Below are 25,335 nucleotides of genomic sequence, written 5' to 3'. Positions count from 1 at the left end.
CAGTATAACTTGTCTTTCTCAATTCTTCTCCTCTACCTCCCCTAACTCATGATTCATAGACTAAGAATTTCATGTTATGCTACTGATTAGGTTAAAAATATAACAATGGAAGACAGTAGCTACAAGGGAAAACATGATCTCTTCTTGAACATATTCTTTCTCATTATCCCCAAATCCAAAATTTCTTACTTCCTTCTAGAATTTATGAAAAAGCATTGTGTGATTTTTTGATTGTATTGGAATGAATATTTTCTCCACTTATCATGTAAAGAGTCCATTCTTACAGTCATGGGTGAAGAGAAAGCAGAAACATTACAAAACTGGGGTACAATAATTATTGCAAGTTTTGGCTGACAATCTGAAATAATGAGGTTAGAGTAACCTGTTAATCCACTTGTACTTTTCAGACTTACTAGGCAATTGATTATTTCTCCTTACAAGGTACAAATTATGGCTTCATATTTTTGTTAGTTCAGCATAGGCTTCCAAGGTTGTCCTCCAGTTTAAACAGAAATTTCTTACGTTTTCTGTTTAAATTCTGGTTGATCCTCACAGCTGCATTTTTACACTTCAGTTACAAGTTGGTGAATGTTTTATCAACTGGTTTGAGCCCTGTCGTATGAGGTCTGTGTACAATGGCTTCTTAATGCCTTGCACCATAATTTTGGTTCCAAGTTCCTACCTTATATTTTTCTCTCAGATTCCTGGTACTCAGAAGTGAATCTTCAAAGATTAATGGAAAACTTTGAAGTAGAAAACTAGGTTCTTTTCTACTTCAAAATAGATATCTACCTTAAAAATATTATTTGTGGTAGAAACACACAGTAAATATGTGCTGTGTGTACATATACATATATACATGATATGTATACCCATATAAGTTATAAAATGCACATACTGTATTATTTTATGTTTAAAGATGATACTTTCGAAGTACATCTATATATGTCACCAAAAAAAAAAATATATCAAAGCATAATAAAGTGTCTTTTCTCACTTTAAGACATGAAAGACATTTTTAACAATGACCCAGTTTCTGTTTGGTAGCTCTGTGTCTTCATTTTTCAGGCATATAATTTCAAAACTTAACCACTGATCTTGAGTGTCAAAGTCATATAATGAAAGATCAGTGAACTTGGAATCAGGAGATTAGGCTTTGAGTCTTTTAGTTCATATTCACTTGGGCCCAATCCCTTAAACTTTCTGAGTGTTATCATTAAGACTTCACTCAGCACTGTATTTCCATAATGGAGCTCTCTCGCTGCCAGAACATAGGAGGCATTCAATTAACCATATTTCATCAGTGCCAGGGTAATGACTTTTTTCTTCACATTTTAAAGCCTCTGAAATTGGGATACATTTGATAGGGTGTCATCATTTATTTGGCAGTGATTTTTCTTTCTTGTTGCATGTAAAATAATGAGACATCTTAAAATCGTTGGTGTCCCGAATTCAAAGGAAATATAGTCTATTTGTGAGCTGAATGGAAGCGGGTGAGGAAGGAGTGGAACGTTCCCAGGGCCTCCTGCTCAGCCTCCCTTCGCTGCCCACGGTTCTAAACTACACTCCTCCCCTCTAGAGAGAAAAAAGCTGAACCCAGAAAGTGAGAGTTGACTTGCTGAAAACTGTGGAGCTAGTTTATAGTAGATCTGGCTATGACCCAAGTGTCTTGACTTCCAATCAGATATTTTCCACACATCATAGCTACCTCCCTCGCACAATCTTATTTAGTAGCATCAACTCTTAAGGACTTTTGAAGATGATAATAATCTCCTATGTTACTAGAGATTCAGAATCACTTTTTAATACCATATTTTGTATATTTAGTTAAGGTCTAAGGCGACCTACTCTTTGCTTCCTTCTCATTCCAAATTAAATCACAAAAGTTAACCCTGGCCAGTTTGCTCAACAGTTGGAGCGTTGGCCTGTGGTCCAGAGAGACCCAGATTCGGTTCCTGCTAGGGGCACGGGCCTTGGTTGCAGTTTGTCCCCGGCCTTTGTTGGGTTGTGCAGGAGGCAGCCACTCGGTGTGTCCCTTTCACATCAATGTTTCTCTCTCTCTCTCTTCCTCTCTCTCTCTCCCACTCTATCTGAACAAAAAATGGAAATGTGTCCTTGGGCAAGGATAAAAAAATAAATAAAAATAAAGTTAAAAAACAATAACCTTTTTCTTCTGTAATTGTTCTTAAATCTGGGCAAGAAAACCAAGTTAGTTGTTATTTCAATGAAATCAATAATTCTTGACCTTCTTATGGTACAATTCCAGTGAATTCCTTTAACTTGATAAAGAAATTGGCACAAATATTAATGACAAATAAGTTGATTGATGAAATTGAGACTGTCATTCTTTTAAAAAAAATTTCAAAATGTTTTTCAATTGGGTTTTGTTCTTTATTTCTTCCTTTCATTTATTTATTTTTTTTCCTTTTCAATTGGTACACTTTTTATTTCCTTATCTTTTTAAAAATTTTTATCTTCATTGTTAAAAGTATCACAGATGTCCCCCCTTTTTTCCCTCATTGACCCTTTTCTGCCCGCTCCCACCCCCCTCCTGCCTTCCCCACACTATTGACTGTGTCCATTGGTTATGCATATATGCATAGAAGTTCTTTGATTTATTTCTTCCTGCCCCCCCCCCTCCACAGCCCCTTCCCTCTGAGGTTTGTCAATCTGTTCCCTACTTACATGTCTCTGTCTCTACTTTGATCATCAACTTATTTTGTTCATTATATTCCATAAATATAAGTGAGATCCTGTAGTACTCTTCTTTCTCTGACTGGCTTATTTCACTTAGCATAATACTCTCCAGGTCCCTCCATGTCGTCTCAAAGGATAAGAGATCTTTCTTTCTCACAGCTGCATAGTACTCCATTGTGTACATGGACCACTGCTTCTTTATCCACTCTCCTATTGATGGACGCTTGGGCTGTTTCCAGATTTTAGATAACACATAGGAGTGCATATATTCTTTATGATTGATGTTTCAAGTTTCTTGGGATATATTCCTAGAAGTGGGATCACTGGGTCAAATGGCAGTTCCATTTTTAATTCTTTGAGGAAACAGCATAATGTATATTTCTTGCTTTGGAAAATCAAAATATTGAAGCTGTATAAAAGTTGCTTTTACAATACATGGAAGAGTCCTTTTTCACACATTATATATATGTATGTGTGTGTGCATATTATATATATTATTTTCTCGATGTATGGGTTAGTTTTATCTGTTTTATCTTACATAAGTCATTTGTGGTAATTTTAATGCTTATGTTCAGTTAGAGTTTTTCTTTCTCAGTTTAGATAGGTTAAATAAAATATCTGTCCACTGCAGAGATAGTACCAAGAACTGTGCAAGGATTTTTAGTCCTTTGGTGCTTCACTTTAGACAACCTTTTATGGTACACACTATCCATCCCAGTAATCAAAATTTGGAACATTTCAAGTAATGATCACAACATCCTGCACATCTTACAAAAAGTATAATACAGTGATACCTCGGTTCTCGAACGCCTCGGTTTTCGACCAAATCAGGATTCGAGAAACTTTTGTCTCGGAATCCGAACAAATATTTGGAACTCGAACTTCCGAGTTGAGCCGAATGGCGTTCATTCGGCCCAGCGCGCCTTGCTTGCGTCATCAGTGTGAGTGCAGAGAGAGAGTCACGCTTTGTGGAGTCCGCTTTCCTATTGGGTTTCATTGCTTCGGTTCTCGAACAATTCGGTTCTCGACCATCCTCCTGGAACGAATTATGTTCGAGAACCGAGGTATCACTGTAATCTATTGTTAAGAGAATTTTAGAACTGAAGTAGAAAATATTATTCTTTAGAAATTAGTACTTGAAATTCTTATTGAATTGAATGAGCACACTGCTGTTAAGTAGATATATGAATATTTAGTATTTCTTTTCCTGATAGCACTAATGCCAATCCCTGTGCATAAGCTTCTCCTGAATGGCAACACATTTATGAAAAGCCTCACAGAATCTCTTTCTTCTCATTAATTTCTGCCATAAACTGGGGTAGACTTTGGCCACCGTCCAGAGGGTTTTCCTTGAGCAGCAGGTTATCAGGTATTGATGAGTTGCCCTGGCAGGTTGGGAGGCTTCAGACATGCGATTCCACGTACAAAGCTGGCACCTGACATCTGTGACTTTGAGGAGGAACTAACGACATCCAAGAAAGCATAGCCAACCATTCTCTGTGGGCCATCTTCCATCAGAAAGTTTGGTCTTGTTTATTAGAGCAAAGTTGGCAGTGAGTCTGGGTAGTTTATGGATGACTTACATGCTCTCATTACTGTGACTCTTTATGAATAGCAGCTGTTCTCCTCATGGCACCGAATCCTGAAGTTTAACACTGAAATTCCATGCTAGAATGTTAAGTGGTGAATATTTTTGAAAGCACCTAACTTGATTTGTTTCAGTCAAAGGCAATAATCAGCCTCTACCGTATACCAGTTCTTACGAATAGGAATCTGATCTTGAGTCTCAAAAATTTCAAAATTACGATGATAAACACCATTAGTCCTGGTCTTTGGGTTGCCAAATTATCTTTTAACAAGCCTATGAATGAAGAATTTTATCAATGTACAAATGTGCTATACTGCAGCTATCAATTATCAGGGAAGGAAAACACATTTATACTCATGGAGTCAGCTTTATTTCATGTCCTAGATGGTGCCCTAGATATTTTATACCCACTTTGTGAAATATATTGACATTGTCTCCTACTGACACGCATTGAAGAATAAATATTTTTGTGTAGACCACATAAAATTTGGTGGTGAATGTCAGCTTTGGAGTGGCTACATGGGTTCCATAACTCCTCGTTTAATTATATTCAAATAGGCAGAAACTCAGTAAAATAAATAAAGAAAGAAAGAAAAATAAAGTCTCAAAATTCAAATAGCAAGAAAGGCAAATAAAAGACTAACATATCATGATCATACTTGAATAGGTGAGTATCTCCAAAATGTCACCATGAAACACGACACAGTCATTTTCTCAAATGGGTTGGAGTGCAGGAAATTAATTTTTAAAATCAGATCTATGAGGTCCTTTTTTACACCAAAATGTAATTTTGTTTTCATTGATGGATAAGTAGCAATTAGAGGAAAGTTTCCTGGCGAATCTTCGCTCCGTGCTGATATTTTTACTTTGACCCACACTTCCATTCTTATGAAAATACAGGTTGCATCTTTACAACACAGGGCAATAGGGCCTGGGAGGGAAGGAGTGGTAGGGAGAAAAGAGGGTGAGGAAAGGGCAAAGTTAAGAAAAAAAGTCAGTTTTTCTCAGTGGTGATTAGCTTAAGGCTCACCGCTTAAACTGTTGGCAGTCAGGTAGCTGTTTCCATGGTAACACTTGGAGCAGAAGAGTTATCAAAATGTGATAAGTTGCAAAGGCAGAAAGTAAAATTCGCTCTCTTGCTTGAGTACATTTCTATATTTTTTCTAGACAAGTTAAGAAGGTGAGGATTGTAAAGTTAGTGGAATATTTCTTTCTTTTTTTTCTGGTTCTTTTTAATGAGCTATTGGATTCAGAAGTTTAATAGTAATTATGAATTGTTGAAACTAGAAACAGGATATCCACATTCCCCGAGACACTATATGTGTCCAGGGGAATTTCGATCCTTCACAGTCCTTTTGAGTTAACGCACAAGCCTTGGTGAAAAGCCTGGGCCTCTGTGAGTACCACTGAGCTAGTAAAGAATATCAGCTGTGAAGGAGATGTGGATGATCTAGATGCCTGAGGTCATTTTGAGTGTGTGAATGTCTTCTTGGAAAACAAAGATAATAAACCCGATCTAGATGGCCAGTGATTTTAAAGATGGGGAAGGTATGGCAAAAGACAGACAGTCTCCCTTCCAAGTTTTTTCGTGTTTTAAATTCATGGGAATCAGGTCTGTTTTATATCTCCTAGGAATATGAACACTAATTTTTTACTAAAAATAAAAATAAAAAAACTATGTAGTTTTATGAGATCAATTCCACCATTGAATTTGACACAAACTGGTTTTTTCACCAGCTGAAAATATTCATGACTGCACAAATGTCACTTTCATGTTGTAAAAATTCTTCAGGGACATGTACATTTTGATAATCTACTCTAAACTAATTTAACTAGAGACATCAGTTAGATACCTCTTATAAAATAGAATTGTAAAAAAAACAACAACAACAAAAAAACTTTGCCATCTAAATCATTTATTATTTTATTATATTAGGGTAGCCTGGGAGCATATAATGTAAGAAGGGCTGGAATAAGTGGTCATATTAATTTCACATAGCAGGCATGGACAAACACTTGACATAAGAAAACCATTATGATGCCTACCTAGTTCATATGTGTGAAGTGTCTCACAGGCATTTTTCATGGTACAGAAAAATTGTTGTTTGAGAAGATGTATCAGCTTAAGCAGCAGCTAACACGTTTTCCTCTTTACAGTACATGAAGATGATGGGTGTGAACTCCTGCAGTCATTTTTTTGCCTGGCTGATAGAGAGTGTTGGATTTTTACTGGTTACTATCGTCATCCTCATCATTATACTCAAGTTTGGCAATATTCTTCCTAAAACCAACGGGTTTATTCTGTTCCTGTATTTCTCGGACTACAGCTTCTCGGTTATTGGCATGAGCTATCTCATCAGTGTCTTCTTTAACAACACCAACATTGCAGCTCTGATCGGAAGCCTCATCTACATCATCGCCTTTTTCCCGTTCATTGTTCTGGTCACCGTTGACGATGAGTTGAGTTATGTAGTAAAAGTATTCATGGTGAGTCAGCTCTCATATGGAATGGCCAATGTGTGAGAAAATGGACCGTTTTGTTTGGTTGGTTTTAGAAGGTCAAACTGAAAGTATACTTATTTAAATTCAAAAGTTCAGTGATTGCAAAATAAGCTCCATTGTCCTAGTGATGGTGAGTCTTTCTACATTGTGTGCACCGTACAAGCACGGGGCTATGAAAAGAAAACACTTTCCCCACAGTTTATAAAACCATAAATTGATGCTGTTAAGAAATAGTTCCTGAAGAAAGAACAGTTAGAAAATAATATGTCGAATTTTAAAGATCATCAAGATTTCTGACTTTGAAGCCTCTATTACTGGAATTATTCTCGTGTGTGAATGATTTTGATGGTTTTCATGACATGCACTATAACTTATAGTCATAAAACCAAATGCACTGACAGTATATAATCAATTTAGAATTCTTTTTTGTCTTTTCATTCAAAAGTACTAAATTAATTTAAGAATTTTAGTGAAAGTATTAAGGCTATGAAGTTTGGAAAGTGGAAGTAAACCTCTTTATTGAGAGTTATATTAAAACTCAGCTTTCCAGAAAGAAATAGAAGGTGACGAATAACTTTCATCTAACTTTGACCACTTGGGGCTTAAACAAAATTTGAAATTTTAATTTGTTGCAATAATAAGTATTCAATCGATTGATATTTTAGTTTATTCACATAATACTTTTATGACCTGAAATCTATTTATGGAGTAAAAACATCGTTTGGCCCCTAACATTTCATCTGATTTTAGTATTAACCTTGCATTACTTTATTGCTTATTTTGTAAACTTCTGAGCAACATGTAATAAGTTTAGATATGTGTTTGGGGTTTCCGACAAATCTTTTCCAAGTTATAATTTTCCTGCTTTTGTTTTCTGCTGTCCCCTCTTCTCTCCTTTCAGAACTGGGGCATGCTGGGTAAAGGACCTCTGTATTTTTACATGTGATTTTATCTACATATGGCCAACGCTTTAGGTGTGTGGAGATCCCTCTGGGTGACATGTATGAAATCTGCAGACCTCTCATTGCTGTTTGTTCTCTTCACAGAGCTTTCTGTCGCCAACGGCATTCAGCTATGCAAGTCAGTACATCGCGCGGTACGAGGAGCAGGGCATCGGTAGGCTCGCTGTCTTTAAAAGTGGATTTTATCTTACACAACTGCAATACGTCTCATGCACGAACTAATATATGTGTTCACTTTGCAGGTCTTCAGTGGGAAAATATGTACAGTTCCCCCGTTCAGGATGACACTACCTCCTTTGGCTGGCTATGCTGTCTAATTCTAGCTGACTCTTTTATTTATTTCCTTATTGCTTGGTATGTCAGGAATGTTTTCCCAGGTACGAACATACTTCCTACAGATACCTGCTTTTTATGGTTGCCACCATTATAAATCAGCTAATATATATTTTCTAATATTTGATTTGCCATATATAATCTCCAAAAATAAGTACTTAAATTCCAAAATTAACCTAAAATTTTCAGGATGAGATAATGCACTAGGGAGTTTCTTCTCTGGTGTTTCTTTACAGGATAGAGTGAATCAAGAAGCAAGGAATCTAGTCTTTCCAAATAAGAGTATAAGGCAAAAGCCAAGTCCCTTAGTTCTAAGGAGAATTGACCAAATTCCAGTGGAGAATCACTAGTTGGGTTCTCCCAGTTCTCAAGTGGTCATCATTTCCAATGTACTTAGGCATGTTTCCATTAAACCGTATTTATATTTATACATTTTTCTTATGCTGTAAATGAATACAAGGGTATTATTCTATTTATATAAAATGTTTATAAAAGGCACATATGTACGTATAGAAATAAGATCAGCAATTGCCTGGGACTTGATGGGAGCAGGGATTATCTGCAAATGAAGGTATAGGAATGTTCTAGTATGTAGATTGTGGTGATGGTTACACAACTTTATAAATTTACTAGAAGTCTTTTGACTCTATACTTACAGTGAGTAAATGTGATGGCATATCGTCATACCCCAATAAAGCTGCTCAAAAAGGAAAGAATAAAAGAAAAGCTATCTTTTTTGTTTTACTTTGAAAACCAAGACCACTATTTAGTTTTATATAGTATAGAAAAATGAAACTACTTCCTGAACCATACATAGTAATCTGTTGTTTAATTTCTAATGCTAAACATGTTAACCATCAATGGATAGTTATTTTTCTTAATACATTTTTATTACAGGTACATATGGCATGGCAGCCCCATGGTACTTTCCAATCCTTCCTTCCTATTGGAAGGAGCGATTCGGATGTGCAGAGGTGAAGCATGAGAAAAGCAATGGCCTTATGTTTACTAATATCATGATGCAGAACACCAACCCATCTGCCAGTAAGACAAGTAGGTCAACAACATGCACTATTACGAGAGAAGTGATGTAAAATTTACATGACTAGTGATTTTAATTATGTTGTTTTAATGGCAAAATTATTCTTTTCACCATGGGTGACTATATCCATACATATCTGTTTGGACTCTTAGGCAGATTCAATTGTGGCTTTTTCTGGGCTCATTAACTCAGTTGGTTAGCATATGGCACTAATTAGTCCAAGACTGCTGATCCTTTTTGGTCCAGTTAGACTCACACAGAGAAAAATTTTGTTCTTTGGCCACAGTCTGCACCCCTAACTACAACCATCTGTCATAAGTCATAAAAAGTAACCAAGTAACAAGCACGGATAGTTTAGCATAACTCATAGCCAACACTGGACAAACAGCTTAAAGTTCATGTCTTACTGACATTGGGTTAGTAGTGTCATCTTTATGAAGATAACCTATGTAAGTGGTCCTCTTGGATGCCTGAAGGAGATGTAGAGAGCAATTAATGAACTGGATTCTATAAACCACAGATCTGAGCTAATGAGCAGCCTTGTCACTGTAAAATCACAGCTTATAGACATTTCTTTCATAAGTTAGTATCAACTATCCAATCAGCAAACCAAGCCTTAGACTTGTTGTTTGAATATTTGCACTCTGTTGAATAAAACAGAATTCAGTATAATAATACTGTTTTCTGGGACTACATTTTCTAACAGAAAAGGACCATATAAACCTTAGAGAATGAGGTTCCACACTCTTATTTATTCTTTAACCAAGTGAGGAGGCTAATAGATCTTTGTTTCCAGAATTATTATTATTTTTTTTTATCCTCACCAGAGAACAATTTTGTATTTATCTTCAGATAGAGCAGGAAGGAGAGAGAGAGGAAGAGAGACATTGATGTGAGAGAAACACATTAAGTGGTTGCCACCCACACGACCCTAACTGGGGCCGGGGACAGACTGCAACCTAGGTATGTGCCCTTAGCAGTAACCAAAGCCGGGACTCTCTGGTCTACGGGCCGATGCTCTAACCTCTGAGCCAAACTGGCCAGGGCTGTTTCCAGAGGACTGGAAACAGTCCTATGGAGAGGACTATAATTCTAATTAAGAAAAAGTCTAACTTTGTGTGTTCTTTCTTGATGAGCTTACAACTCTTCTCTTGCTTTTTCTCCAGGTCCTGAATACATGTTTTCTTCCAACATTGAGCCTGAACCTAAAGATCTCACAGTCGGGGTTGCCCTGCATGGAGTCACGAAGATCTATGGCTCAAAAATTGCGGTTGATAACCTCAATCTGAACTTCTATGAAGGGCATATTACTTCATTGCTGGGGCCCAATGGAGCTGGGAAAACTACTACCATGTATGTTGTTTTTTAACACTTATTGTCAAGGAAGCATATTACTTTATATTTTCTGATCTCTTTCATAAGAGGATTCAACTTGCACACTGAAGAATGGAGTCTAACCCAGAGATCTTGAACTGTGAGCATAGCCCAGATCACGCCCACTAGACGGGTGTATCCGCTGGTTCCCCCTGGTGTTGGCCCACCCAGCACTTAGACTTTTTAATTCAGTGCCAATATTTAAAAATAGGGGTATTTTATAATTTAAAAAAATATTATTGGCATCTCTTAGATAAAAGGAAGGCTTGGCAACATTGAGTCCACAGTCTTGGGTTGGGACAATTGGTTGGGGCATATTAGTGATTTTCCTCATAAAGGGAACATGAGCTTTCTGGTTTATCTCTGGTTTCTACCAGCGCATACCATCTCATGTGCCCAGTCTGTTTCACTTATTTGTATTTCTATCTCATTTGTATTTCCATCACGTGTAAGCCTGAGTTTACATGCTCTGATATAAACACAGTCAGCCCCAGCTGTTCCTTCCCAGGGACGCTCACCTTGATTTAGAAAGAAGCTGAAGAGTCGCCAGCTCTCAGAGACAGATAGCAAAGGACAGAAGTGATACATGGGCTGTTCTTGCTCACTCTTCACTTAACTAGCTTCTTCCTGTGTCCGAATGGGGAAGAGTTTCACATGTTTCAAAAGTGACATTGTTTTGATTTTGTTGTTGTTTTGCACTGCCGTGCTCCGCGTTGCTTAACTGGGAGTCAGCTCTCACCCTTATTTGAGAAAAAGTGTCAGTTACTGGATATCCTACTTACTGTTATCATGAGCAAATTCACTGACTGCCAAAGCATATTCAAATTAACTTATTTTGTAAATAAAAGGGCACAAAGGAAGGTCATAAAATGAGTGAATATACAACCGTGTTACATGACCGGTTTAAATTCAGAGTTGGCTTTCGAGTGTGAATAGAATGCTTGAAAAGCAAGATTTTCTAACAGGCACTAAGAAGCCAATGAGGAAAAAAGATACAGAACGTCAACATCTTATTCTTCTGAATGCGAACCTTTCATATGAAGAATGAAGTATGCTATGTGTGTTTTTATGGGAGGGATTGCTTATTGTGTCGGTTCCCTATTTAATCCGCAGTGGTCACTGAAGTTCCTAGCACTAGCTGGGTACTGAGACAGAGTGGTGAGCAAACAGATCCTTTCCCTGACCTCATGGAGTTTACAATTTAGTGAAGAAAATGCATATTAAATAATTTCCCAGTTTACTAACCATCTAAAAGGTGGCAAGGAGTATATTCTACTCACAGAGCGGAGAGAGGGCCCGGGGGCAAAGCGCATGAGGACGTGGCACGGGAAGCCTGCAGCAGCCATGAGCAGGTGGTGACGGTGGCAGCAGACACGGAAAGATGTGGGTGGAGTTACGAAACTAAAATAGGAGGAGGATGCAAAAACAACAGGATCTGAGGCTAGTGCAGCCACTGTGTGCGTGCACTCTATGGTGAAGGAGGTAACGTCATAGAGGCAGGGGTCTGAGTTCAAAGATCCTAAGTTCAGTTTTCAGCACGTTGAGGTGGAGGACCCTGGAAGGTATCTCCTGGAGAAGCAGAGTTGCCTGTTGGGTGCATAAAACAAGCCAGGAACTGAGTGATGAGAGCTGGGCTAGCCATCTAAATTTGGGAACTAACAACCTACCAATCCTATCTGAAGCCACGGAAGTGCACAGGTGTGCGGAGGAGAGAGGGTACTGGCAATGAAGAAGTCCAACCGTGTCTGTCCCTGTCACCGCCACCACTCCACCATTGTCGTCATCACCATTGTGGAGTCTGTAGGCGACACTCTAAATTATTAAAAGCTTAAAAATAATTATTTTTTATTCCCATATAATACTATTTTCATTCTTACCTAAGGAGATAGACTGTTAACTTTTTTTTTGCTAACAACTGAGATGTATTTATTTCTAAACTCGAGCTTCAGTGCGTGGCTCACACCTACTTTCTTTTTGCTGGATCTCCAGATCCATGCTGACGGGGCTGTTCGGGACCTCCGCCGGCACCATCTTTGTCTACGGGAAAGACATCAAGAGGGACCCACACGGCGTGAGGAAGAGCATGGGGGTCTGCATGCAGCATGACGTCCTGTTCAGCTACCTCACCACCAAGGAGCACCTTCTCTTGTACGGCTCCATCAAGGCCCCCCACTGGACCAAAAAGCAGCTGCACGAGGAGGTGAAAAGGTCAGGCCCGGCGGGAATGAGGATATGGGCTGGTAACTCCTCTCAGACAGAAGAGAGCTGTGGGAATAATACCAACAGGAAACCTTTTCTCACAGACCCGTTGAGTTTTCGTGTGTTCACTTCTCTGCTGTCGAGCACATTGAACGTCATACACAAGAATTGTTTAAACCTCTTCAACTCTGGCTCCCATATTGCCCCGAGTCCTCTGTTCCTAATCTCCACGGCTACCCTACTGGTCCAAGCCTCCTCACGGGACCGCCAGCTTCTCCTCTCCTTTAGATAGTCTGTTCTCCATAGAGCAGCCAGGGTGACCGCTGTGGGCTGCAGATCAGAGTGTGCCATCCCGAGAGCAAACCCTCCAGCGTCTTCTCACCACACTCAGTGTGAAACTCGGTAATGTCCTGACCCAAGCCTAGGGGGCCCCGCTGGGCCTGACCCCAGGCTCACTTCCAACTCATTTTTTCTCTTCTCCCAACATGCACTCCGCTCAAGGCACGACTAGCCTGTTGCACACTTGCTGCTTCCTCTACTTAGAGCAGCTTTTCCCAAACAGCTATTTGTGACTTACTCCTCCGATGAAATGTCGCCTTCTGAGGTGACCGCTACATATCACCTCAGTGCCTAAAACAGCATGCCCCAGGCACTATTTATCTCACGTGCCCTGCTGTATTTATTTTTTGTTGCACTTATCACCACGTGGCGTATTACACATTTACCTGGGAACTTACTTGGGTTTTCTCTGCATCCTTCCTGACACACACACACTAGAAGTGATCTCTTTATGAGTAGGAACAGTATCTGCTTACTTCTTTCCCCCCAGGATCTAAAACACAGTCTGGCATAAAAAGGTCAGACACTCTATAAATATTTGTCAAATGAGTGAATACAATAATGAGTCATATATTTCCTTGTGTTGTTTCCTGAACATTAATTTTATACCTCCAACTAGATGATAAATAATAGAAAATTATGTCATGAATTTTCAATAGTTGATTGCACCTTGCTGAGCACATAATGGTTGTTTAGTGACTATCTATCACGGTATTTTTTGTTTTTTCAATATTCAAATGTTCTATCCGTAAAAAAATAACCACATGCATTATTTTTTTAAGGACTTTAAAAGATACTGGACTGTATAGCCATCGTCACAAGAGAGTTGGAACATTGTCAGGAGGCATGAAGAGGAAGTTATCCATATCCATAGCTCTCATTGGTGGATCAAGGGTGGTCATTTTGGACGAACCATCCACTGGGGTTGACCCATGTTCTCGCCGAAGTATATGGGATGTTATATCCAAGAACAAAGCTGGTATGAGTACCTTCTTATACCTTCTCCACCCAGTAGTCCTATGTTTGCTTTTGGGGATACAAGAATACTGAAGCATTTTCTGTTTATGATCTTCACGAAAGGACTCACACGTGCTCTTCCTTTTCCAAGGACTTCTCCCAGCTCAATCTCTGGGTCAGTGGGTTAATGTCAATGTAGTGGCCACTGTGAGTTAAATACTTAACTGGCCTTTTTGAGAGCATGCAAATCCAATAGAAGTTCCAAGTTCTGCCTAAAGGAGCTTAGAATCTAATTAGAGATACCAAACATACACAAATGAAAATAAACTGAAAACAGACTAAATAAGTGCTAACAGGATGTGAAGCAAAGAGCAATCAGAGTGGAGAGGATTAATCAGAGAGGAATATTCAAAAAGCCTTTAAAATTACTGCTGCTTCATAGTGATGAAAGGCAGAGGAGGGGACAGAAAGGGAGGATGGGAAAGAGAGAGAGAAACCCTCAAATATTTAGAAACACTTCCAAATTTCTCTTTGACCCTTTTGGGAGCTCCTCCTGGTCAGTTTTTCTGGTGGCTCATAAAATGTGAGTCTTCTCATACATCACAGGATTTATTTGTGCTAACTCTGTATATTTTGGGAACTGTATTTTCATTTTTCATTCTCGGTTGTATTCCTCTGCATTTTCAAGCCAGAACAATCATCCTGTCGACACACCACTTGGACGAGGCTGAAGTGCTGAGTGACCGCATCGCCTTCCTGGAGCAAGGGGGGCTGCGCTGCTGCGGATCACCCTTCTACCTCAAGGAGGCCTTCGGGGACGGGTACCACCTCACGCTCACCAAGAAAAAGGTTGGTGGGAAAGGAAATATACCTTATTATGGGGTCGCAGGTTGATCTTGTATGAAACAGAGGAAGAATCTCTCCCACTTTATTGATTGCAAGAATTCACTCTTAATATGTTCGGTTCATCATTTTTTCAAATGCAAGCATCAGGACTCCTGGAGGTCTAAGGAAACCCAGACGTTGAGCCCCAAAAGTCTGATTCCATAGGTCTGGAATGAGGCTTCAGAATTTACTCCATTTCTGACTAGGTCCCAGGTGATGCTGAAGCTGCTGGTCTGGGATCACACAGTGAGAACCATTGTGCTAGGTAAAAAAATGATTGATCGCCTCAGGTTACTGATGAAGGATCAGCCTTTTATCCCCCAGCATTTCATCCTATAAGGTGAAAAGGTAGATTTTCTGTTCTAGCCAAGGCAAATGAAGAGAATAAGCCATCATATATTCAATTTCCGATCGGTGGCAATGTGGACACCAATTTGTGCAGACCAATGATGCTTTTCTTTTACATCTTTGAAGACCAAAAATGCTAAGGATCCCTGTGCTGCCTAAAATAGCCTATGATTTACCAAATCGTGCAACGTGTATATGCTATCAGTCAGGTTTTGATCACTATCAATTATTTATCTAAGCATCCTGATGTGACTTCCATAACATAAAAAGTAGTTTATTATTATATTTATTAATGCATTAAAATTGTTTGTATTAAACGTGTGTTATGCCATATCATGTGCCCAGGACACTGTTCTAGGCATTGAGGCTATTGGAGTAAACTGATGATTTTAAAATCCCTGTAATCATGGAGTTTATATTCCAATGGAGTGTGGGGAATTCATATGATACCATTAATACGTGTATCATTTAGTTCATTAGTAGGTGACAAATCCTATGGGTAGAAATAAAGCAGAAGAAGGGAAATAGGGAATACTAAATGGTGCCATTTTAAGTAGGGTGGTAAGAGAAAGGGTCTCTGAGAAGGTGACGTTTGAGCCAAGAGGTAGAGCTGGGGAGAGAACGAGGCATGTCACTGTCTGGGGACAAAGAAACAGTTGCAGGGGCCCGGAGGAGGGGCCGCGCCTGAGCCCGAAGCACTCTAACAGAAAAGAGACTGTGGTTTCAAGTGACACGGAGGATGGAGAAGAGGGTGCAGAACGGACAGGGTGAGGTGCAGAATGGAGCCAGTACAATAGTTATTTACATACGACTATAGGGACCCCTAGTGGCACAAAGAGTCACTGAAGAAGTGGTGTGAGATCTACTCAGGTCTGTGGTAACTGAAAGGAACTCACCCCCTTCTGATGAGAGCCCTTGGACACTGCAGTGTAAGACAAGGGCGTGCTTAACTGCTGTTTTTGTCCCCAGAGTCCAAATCTAAACGCAAGCACAGTATGTGATACGATGGCAGTGACAGCGATGATCCGATCACACCTCCCTGAAGCATACCTGAAGGAGGACATCGGGGGGGAGCTTGTTTATGTGCTTCCTCCATTTAGCACCAAAGTCTCAGGGGCCTATCTGTCACTCCTGAGAGCGCTGGACAATGGCATGGGTGACCTCAACATCGGGTGCTATGGCATTTCAGATACCACCGTGGAGGAGGTACCACCTGCACATTTCTTAAAGCTGATATAACCTGCTGTTCTCTTAAAATAAATATGTACAGTTTTTTACAAAAGAAAATAAATATCTTATTTTTATTTTATGTTTTTTTCTTCATTGATTTTAGAGAGGGAGAGAGAGATAGAAACATTGATTGGCCACCTCCTGCATGCCCCCCACTGGGGATTTGGCCCACAACCTGGGCATGTGCCCTGACCGGGAATCGAACTGGTGACCTCTTGGTTCATGAGTCAATGCTCAACCACTGAGCAACACCAGCCGGGCCGAAAAGAAATACTTTTAAATGAACATGTCATAAAATCTGAAAATTATCTTAATATAATTCTTATGTAATACTGACTTCTGAGGGAAAAAAAAACAAAAACATGTTCCAATTAGACAATTGTTATCTTTTACATACAGATATTTTCAATTAAAGTCACACTTATTCGTCTCAATTGATGGGATAAAAATTCAAAATCAAAGTTGAGCCTAGAAACTAGAAAAGTTTTATGTGTTTTATGTTAATGAAGTGTTCTGTCTTTTCTTTCTAGGTCTTTCTGAACTTGAACAAAGAGTCACACAAAAATACTGATATGAGTCTTGAGCATTTAACACAAAAGAAAATTGGAAGTTCCAGTACCAATGGCATCTCAACTCCTGATGATTTATCTGTGAGCAGCAGCAATTTCACAGACAGAGATGGTATAAATCTAATCAAATATTTTGCTTAATTTCAGTAAATGACATAAATGATAAAATCACATGACAGATTTTGGATTTTATAAGCTCAATTTTGAATTTTCTTTCTCAATTCAAAACGATTAAGGAAATATTAACGTGCTCTTTTTTCTTTACAATTTTAGTTAATTTATTTTTGTTACAGATGTTTCTCATTTTTTCCTCATTGACACACCCTCCTTCCGCTCCCGCGCCCCCTTCATTGTTAGCTTTCTCTTTTTAATATAAAAATATTTATTTAACCGAGTCAAACTGGCCATTTCAAAAAAGATGTTGAAGAATGTAAAAGAACTTCATTGTCAGGCCAGGGATAAGTATTCCTCCACCCACCAGCAGTGGTTTTCAAGATGTGACTTACTACAGTCTCAGATTTGTGTTCAACGGGTTAAAATCTGTCTTCACTCTTTATGGAACTTCCTTGGAAAACACGTTGAACCTCCCTACCTCTCTGAACATTCGGTGCTGAGAAAATCCAGGCACTGAGAAGATGGTTTTGGAGGAGGGTCCCTGAATTGATGAATCTGGAGTCATAGCAATAGCTGTGACTCTAAAATAAAAGGCCCCTCCTCCCAGTGTTTTCACACAATACGTGTTTGAAAAATTGTGTTTTTTGACATGACTTTGAGGAATGAGCTCTTTTGAAAATAACTTTTCTTCTGTTATTCCCTTTCTGACAATCTATCCATCTGGAAACACTATTTAAGGAAGCATGTAGTAAAATGATATATAAATTAGGGAGTCGTCATTTTAACCGTTTGCTTAAATTGATAAAAATCTCTAGGAACAGGACTTTTCATTAAACATTTGCCCGGCTCTAAAACTCAGAAAAGGCAATCTCTTAATGTTTGTATAATTCTGGAACTTGGGAGTCTCTTTTGTCCTCTGCCATACTCCCCTTTATCATCTTTTGGGGAGTATAATTGTCCACGGAACTGAGGACTTTGAAAGTGGTCATCTGCTTCAGGAAGTAAATATTTTGTGTTCGTCTCTGCATTTGTCTCATAATTTGAAACTCTTCCGTCAAAATGTACCCGCCATTGACATTATCTTGTAAAAAGTGCATTTGCTCCATTTGATACACCTGTAAGTCATCCACATGTAATTTCTCAAGAAACAGAAAAGCATACTAATTAACTTAAAATATTCAGCTCCTTCTGCAATTCCCCTTTGCAGAGATATGAGTTTTCATTTAAACTTGTTCACTCTGTTTAATTGGAGTTCATTTTAAATTAAGCAGCTTTGTATTTTTTTTTCCTTATCAGCTAAATGAAGATCATGATTTTTTTGTGCTGCAGAAGTTGTGATGAATAATTAAAAATATCCACAGAGTTGACGGATACCGTCATCTTATCACATGCTTGCTTGGCAGCGGGCCTTAGGAGAGAATGTTATATGTGAACCTAGTTTTGGGGGGTCTTGCTGAGATTACCAGTGAGAAAGCACTAAGGAGGAAGGAGTTTGTGGCCCTCCACAGCTGCTGTTACTCTGAGAAGCCATGGAGTTTTCCTCGACACCTGAAGAGCATTTCAGAGGGAGGAGGGCAGGCATTTTGCTTAATAAATGCTCTTTTTGAGACTCTATTGGTAAAAATGGAGTTTTGAAATGCCGTATAATTACTCCAAATTTCTAAAGAGAATGTAATGAATAAGTGTTTGAACTAGAATTATACTTTGGAGGAGAGTATTTTCCTTTTCCCACATTTAAGGTGAAGTCATTGGTCTTCACATTAAGAATGAGACCCACTGAGACGTATTGTCTCCACATTTCCCACAGTAGGAATGAGTTCTTAGACGAGGCTGATATTCGGTTTCTATTTACCTCCTTCAAATTCAACCTCTTGATAGAAGCTCTCTCTTCAGTGCTAGTGGTTCCTAAGACGTACCGCGCCTGCATTGAGACTGGAAATTGGGGACACTATCCATTTATAAAATTCTAAACATCTCTGACATGCAAAGCTACTGGGTACATGACTAATGATATTTTGTGTACAGTGATTTATAATTTTTAAAGCACTTCTACGTGGCGCTCAGTGACACGGGGAGCCTCGGGCCAGACGCTGATAAATAAAAAGTTGAACCTAAAAGCCAAGTCTTTCAAATATTAGCTTTCCCACCACATCACATGACATCCTCTAGCCATTGTTTTTGAAGTAACTTTGCTACTTGATTTATCAGGACTTTCCGGAATCACACGAAATCTCTTTTTCAGACAAAATCTTGACAAGAGGAGAGAGACTGGATGGCTTCGGACTGTTTCTGAAGAAGATCATGGCCATCCTGGTCAAGAGGTTCCACCACACCCGCAGGAACTGGAAAGGGTTCATTGCTCAGGTCATCCTTCCCATTGTCTTTGTCACAACTGCCATGGGCCTGGGCACGCTGAAGAACTCCAGCAACAGTTACCCGGAGATCCAGATCTCTCCATCTCTTTACGGTACCTCTGAGCAGACAGCCTTCTACGCGTAAGTTTCCTTCCTCTGCCTAAGAAGAGATTTCCACGTTGCTTCCGGAGCTACAGTTGTCCCTGAACAAATGCAGTGAAATCCTGCAGAATCGGAACGTAGGAGCCACTGTACCTAATTCTGTCAAAGGATTTTGACACTTCCATTGCCAACATATAACATTTAAGAATTTCTGTGTTTGCCTAAAAATAAAGTTATGGTAGATCTTTATCTATAATGACCAGACTCTAATCAAGAGAGTCAGGTTAGGAACGACTTCCCGATCTATGATGATATATAGCAAATAACTCTTTATTGGTCTCACAAGTTGAAGAATAATGTCAGGATTCTGTAGAATATAGTGCTGTAGAATATAGTATGTGATCAGTGAATGCATGTGACAATCAGGAGAATAATAAGGCAGCCAAACAGAGATGTGTGTTTATTTTTTCTGTGACTCTTTTTTTCTCTGTGATTAAGTCTTAGATTGTGAAGACAGCAGTCCCATAGAGAGCCTATTTCATGTCCTCAAATTATTCATGAGCATGGGGTTAATATGGGAGACTAGTGAAGAAACCATGAGTGTGTTTCTATCCTTTAATGTTACAGGAATTCTAACCCAAGCACAGACGCACTGGTCTCAGCACTGTGGACGTTTCCTGGCATCGACAACATGTGTTTGAATGTCAGTGACAGGTAAGTGGTTCTTGTTCTTTTCTTCAACATTCCACTTTGTGTGTGTGCAAGTGTGTGCATGTGTGTGAGGGTGTGTGAGAGGGTGGGTGTATATTATTTGGCTGGAGGAGGGCAGTATGCTGATAGAAATGTGTTTAATGGATATTATCTACCTCCTTTTGTTCCTTTCCTGGCTATGCTGTAATAATAAACATTAGATTATTTATAACTTGTAAAGTTCTTTTGTGTACATATTTTCAGTTAACAACCACAACAGTCCTATGAATTATTAATCCAATTTTTAAGATGAAGAAACTGGGGCTTGTAGGGACTAAGATTCTTGTCTAAAGAGATTTAGGTAGGAAGTTTTGTAGCTAAAGCTGAGACCCAAGTCTTGACTCCAATCCCATGCTTTTGCACTATGTTGTGTTGCTTATTTAAACTTCCAGGATAGTACACAACACATGTAAACCTGACGTTAATGCATCGTTTTGCTAAAGCTCCCCTTCCTGTCTGGAGAGAAAATGAAAAGAACCAAGAGAAGAAAGGAGTCAAAAAGCCCCTTCCTGCCCTATTAAGACAATTCAATGAGCTTTGATTTTAACACTGTTTAATTACTAAGTACTCTCTCTCTCAACTCCCCCCAAAATGTCAGATTCCCTAAAAATGGTAGTGCCAGGTACACTCACGTAGTAAAAAACCAGTATATTATACAGGACCTGAATTTAATGGCAGATACTCTCTTCTGAGCTGCTGCACACACATGAGAATGCACACAAACCTCACTTCGATATCATTTGTACTTGCAGAAGTTGTTTAGAAAAAAACAGCCTGGGAAAATGGAACACCAGTGGAGAACGTATCACTAACTTCGGAGTTTGTTCCTGCTCAGATAATGTCCAGGTGAGACGGGTTCAGTTTTAGTGAAGTGGGGAAAAGAAAGGAACGAAGAGCAAGACTTGAAAGATCTATCTAGGTTACCAGAGTCAGAATGATTTCCTTTTATGGAGGCAAGTCGCTCAGAGATGCAGACCTGGGCAGCTCGGAAATACTGGCTTTGAACGTCAGGTCACCGTTGTAAATCCGTCTCAGGACAAATTTCCGAGGGTAGGTAGTTCTTGGACGGTCTTCATGGAAACTAAGCGAAGATGGATTTTTGGTTTCAGTTCAGTTCTAACCAGAAAGCTCTATATTTCATACAACAAAATGGCACCATAAATGTCATATTTGGAAACACAGTGAGACTGCCACTGGAGGGTCCCCTGGGAAGCCCGTGATATGGAAGTCCCGAGCAGAACCCACATGTCTCCCAGCAACACTTCCAGAACGCGAGAAAAATCCGTGTCCCGAAAGAAACACTGAAAAAGTGTCCGATTATTACTTACCTTGTTTGTATTCTATGGGTATATACCTTCAGCCTATCAATTCAATAAACTTTTAAGAAAAGCAAAGTCACGGGGGAAATTAAAGACAGTTGAAGAGAGCACTGTGGGTCTCTGAGAATTGTGGTGTTGTCAGCTGACTTTCCCATGGGGAGGAATCTGGTGATATTTCCTTCAGAGTGTCATGTGACTGTACCCTGAACTGTCTTTGTACAATATGTTAGAATGAAAGTGTTTTCGGTAAATGCAACCTATTTTCTGTGTTTTCACGTAAGACAGTTACTAACAGTAAAAGCTGGGATTTAATAGGGCATCTTTTGGAATGCTTGCGTATTTAAATGTTACTCTTACCCAGTACTCAGATTGTGCTAGTCCCTCCTCTAATCTACCTTAGTTCTGAAATTTTTTGTGTATTGTGTTTAGTTCACAGTAAAATTTAGCTAATAGTATTTAAAATTGGAATGTGGACACATTTCTTAATTAAAAAAAAAAAAACCAGGTGATTTAAAATTTTTCAACCTGATACCCTTCTGATGGGAATTTAAATTTGCATAAACAGGTTATTTTTATTTTTTTATCCTCACCCGAGGACATTTTTCGATATTTTGTTCAGATAGAGTAGGAGGGGGAGAGAGAGAGAAACATCGACGTGAAAGGGACACATCAAGTGGCTGCCTCCCGCACGACCAACCAGGGCCAGGGACAAACTGCAACCAAGGTACGTGCCCTTAGTGGAAACAGAACCCGGGTCTCTCTGGACCGCAGGCCAACACTCTAACCGCTGAGCCAAACCATCCAGGGCTGTGTAAACAGTTTTTTAAGGTGTTCACTAATGTTGAAGATGTACATACAGTATGAGATCAGTAACTCCCACCAGAAATGTGAATAGGCTCACCAAGAGACATATACTAGGATATTTATAGCAATGTTATTCATACTAGCCACCCAAATCCCCACCCACAGTAGAGTGGATAAATCACACGAAATATGTTTCCAAATGGAATTCTCTACACAACAAAATGGGAATGATCGATCTGCAATGACGCCTCATATTGAAAGAGTCTCAGAAACAAAGGATGAGTTAAAAAAGCCAAATACAAGAGAGTACTTTTCATTGATTCCATTTACGTAAAATACAAAAACAGGCAGAAGTCTCCTGTGCCAATGACTTTCTAGGTGGCAGTGCCTGGAAGGAGTAGATGAGGGGGCTTCTGGGTTCCTAGCGTTGTTCTCCTTCCCTGACCCAGGTACTGGTTACCCGGGTTCGGTTTATCAATTCATCAAGCAGTAAACTTTTTAATATGGATGCTTTTCTGTATTTATAATATAATTCAATAAAAACCAAAGCTAAAATGTTACACAGCAAATATAAGGGATCTTTTGATTTGTGAAACCAGTGGCATCTAGAATGGGGTCTTCAGGTTGACACCACTTGATGTGAAGTGGAATTCAGCCTCCTTCCTTTAGAACAGCCTGCAGCCCTGTGCTCTTGGTTACACACGTGTGGTACTAGCCTCAAGGTAGGGGGCATCGTACAAAGGGATGGAAGGAGAAATTGGAAAATAGGCTTTTCCCAGACTATACTTCATGGCAGTGGAACATGGGACGCTTCAGGAAAAGGGGAAGGTCAGGAAGAACGGAAAACAACAAGCGGAAAAACCAGTGATGAAAACTGAGCTCTGAGATTGGTTAATAGTAATGCACCAAAGCACTTGAACAAATGTGTGATTATAATGTAAGATACTAACAATGGTCAGACTGGGTGAAGGGACCCTGTATAATTTTGCCATATATATATATATATATATATATATATGAATAATTTTATATTTATAAGTGTAAATATTGGATTTATAGTTATGGAAAGTTAAACTAGATTTAGATATATGTAAAATTGAGCTCTGACACCTAGGTTTGGTGCCTTGAAACTAATATAAATCTTCTTTTTTTTTAATCCTCACCCAAGGACATGTTTTTTTATTGAATTCAGAGAGAGAGGAAGGGGAAGAGAAAGAGAAAGAGAGAGAAAATTGATGTGAGAGAGAAACATTGACCGGTTGCCTCCCGACAAGGGATTGAACTCCACCACTGGGGTATGTGCCCTGAGTGGGAATTGAATCCACAACTTTTTGATGTAGAGGATGATGCTTCAACCAGCTGAGCCACCCAGCCAGGGCAATAACTCAAACTTTTCATCCACGACCCTGAGAACTGAAGTCTGTTAATGTTATCTTTTCAATTTGGGGCAAATATTTTTTCTTCCCTATGACTTATTGAGGGAATTTTGAGTCATCCTAGTGTTTAGTGTTATTCTCCAAACTTATCAAGCTTGTCAGTACAGTAGAAGAAAAATCACGTCTTAGTGTGTTCTCTTTTGTCTTCAAGTGAACCCTAAACACAAATATAAGCTCTCTCCATATAGTAACTGTTTGTTCTACTTTCTTGGCCTAGGCAAGATGCCTTTCTTTTCAAAGCTCTTTAAATCAGAGAACATACGTCACACTCCACCAGCTACAATAATAGACAAATGACGAGACTTCAGAGCCCTGACATTGTCTATTCGATTTGCACTGCCTTGGCCAGAAAGAACTTAATTTTTAATTTTACTTTTCAGGAATGTCCTAAATTTAACTATTCTCCACCTCACAGAAGAACTTACTCTTCCCAAGTAATGTATGACCTCACTGGGCACCGCTTGGAAAATTATCTTATATCAACTGCTAATGAATTTATGCAAAGAAGGTAAAAACACTGTTTATAACATTTAATTTAGAATATCTTGCTTTTTAATTTTAATGCTAATCACCTTCTGAACTTGAGACAATAGATGTAAATGTCTATTGATTATTTACATGGTTTAATTATCTATTTTGTCTAAACAGCTCTGTGTATCAAAATTTAAGTAATGACTCTAAATTAAGATTCATTTGAGTAAATGAAAAAGCATTGATTTTTTTTTCAGCCTCAAAAATGTAAAATGTGTACAATTTTTTTCTTGAAGCAGAAGGGAAGTTATTGACTGGATTATGCCAACTTGGAGAATTTTAAGACATTGCTCTCCATGACAAATGGCCTTAGTCCCAATATGAGTATCTCCGCATGTGGACAAAGCCTGCACATGTGTAGCAAGGCCCTGGACAAATAGCTGAGTCATTTTAGCATTTGCCATGAATGTACGATTGGTAGGCTTGCACTTGCAAAAACATTGAGGGACCTGGAGGACACTATACTAAGAAAAATAAGCCCAGCACAGAAAGAGAAATACTGCATGATTTCACTTACATGTGGAATCTAAAACAGTCGAACTCACAGAAGTAGAGAGTACAATTGTGGTTGCAAAGTTTGGGGAGAGGGGGAGGTGGGGAGATGCGGATCAAGGGTATAACAGTTTCAGTTATACAATATGAATAGATTCTGGAGATCTAATCAACAGCAATGTGACCAAGTTAACAATACTGTATTGTATACTTGAAACTTAAGAGGATAGATCCTAAGAGTTCTCAGCATATACGCACACAACACATGCAAAGAAAATGGTAACTATGTGAGGTGATGGATATGTTAGCTTGATTGTGGTGATTGTTTCACGATGAATACACATATCAAAACCTCAAGTTGTACACTTTAAATATATACAGTTTTTACCTGTCAGTATACCCCAATAA

At 39.0% G+C, this 25,335-nt stretch overlaps 1 protein-coding gene across 1 annotated transcript in view; it reads left to right on the top strand.

The window, feature by feature from the left end:
* Positions 1 to 25,335, top strand: part of ABCA12 (ATP binding cassette subfamily A member 12) — a 172,242-nt gene that overhangs the window by 118,589 nt on the left and 28,318 nt on the right. The window contains exons 24-37 of the mRNA XM_036254540.1: positions 6,443 to 6,772; positions 7,834 to 7,903; positions 7,992 to 8,126; positions 8,980 to 9,126; positions 10,291 to 10,477; positions 12,488 to 12,706; positions 13,819 to 14,015; positions 14,682 to 14,842; positions 16,196 to 16,432; positions 16,987 to 17,137; positions 19,382 to 19,634; positions 20,223 to 20,309; positions 21,098 to 21,191; positions 24,285 to 24,412. Coding sequence (XP_036110433.1) covers positions 6,443 to 6,772; positions 7,834 to 7,903; positions 7,992 to 8,126; positions 8,980 to 9,126; positions 10,291 to 10,477; positions 12,488 to 12,706; positions 13,819 to 14,015; positions 14,682 to 14,842; positions 16,196 to 16,432; positions 16,987 to 17,137; positions 19,382 to 19,634; positions 20,223 to 20,309; positions 21,098 to 21,191; positions 24,285 to 24,412 — 2,396 coding nt within the window. The remainder of the gene's footprint in view (positions 1 to 6,442; positions 6,773 to 7,833; positions 7,904 to 7,991; positions 8,127 to 8,979; positions 9,127 to 10,290; positions 10,478 to 12,487; positions 12,707 to 13,818; positions 14,016 to 14,681; positions 14,843 to 16,195; positions 16,433 to 16,986; positions 17,138 to 19,381; positions 19,635 to 20,222; positions 20,310 to 21,097; positions 21,192 to 24,284; positions 24,413 to 25,335) is intronic.

The sequence above is a fragment of the Molossus molossus genome, unplaced genomic scaffold (assembly GCF_014108415.1).
Source record: "Molossus molossus isolate mMolMol1 unplaced genomic scaffold, mMolMol1.p scaffold_m16_p_11, whole genome shotgun sequence".
NCBI lineage: Eukaryota > Metazoa > Chordata > Mammalia > Chiroptera > Molossidae > Molossus > Molossus molossus.
This window is presented reverse-complemented; position numbering and strand designations above follow the sequence as displayed.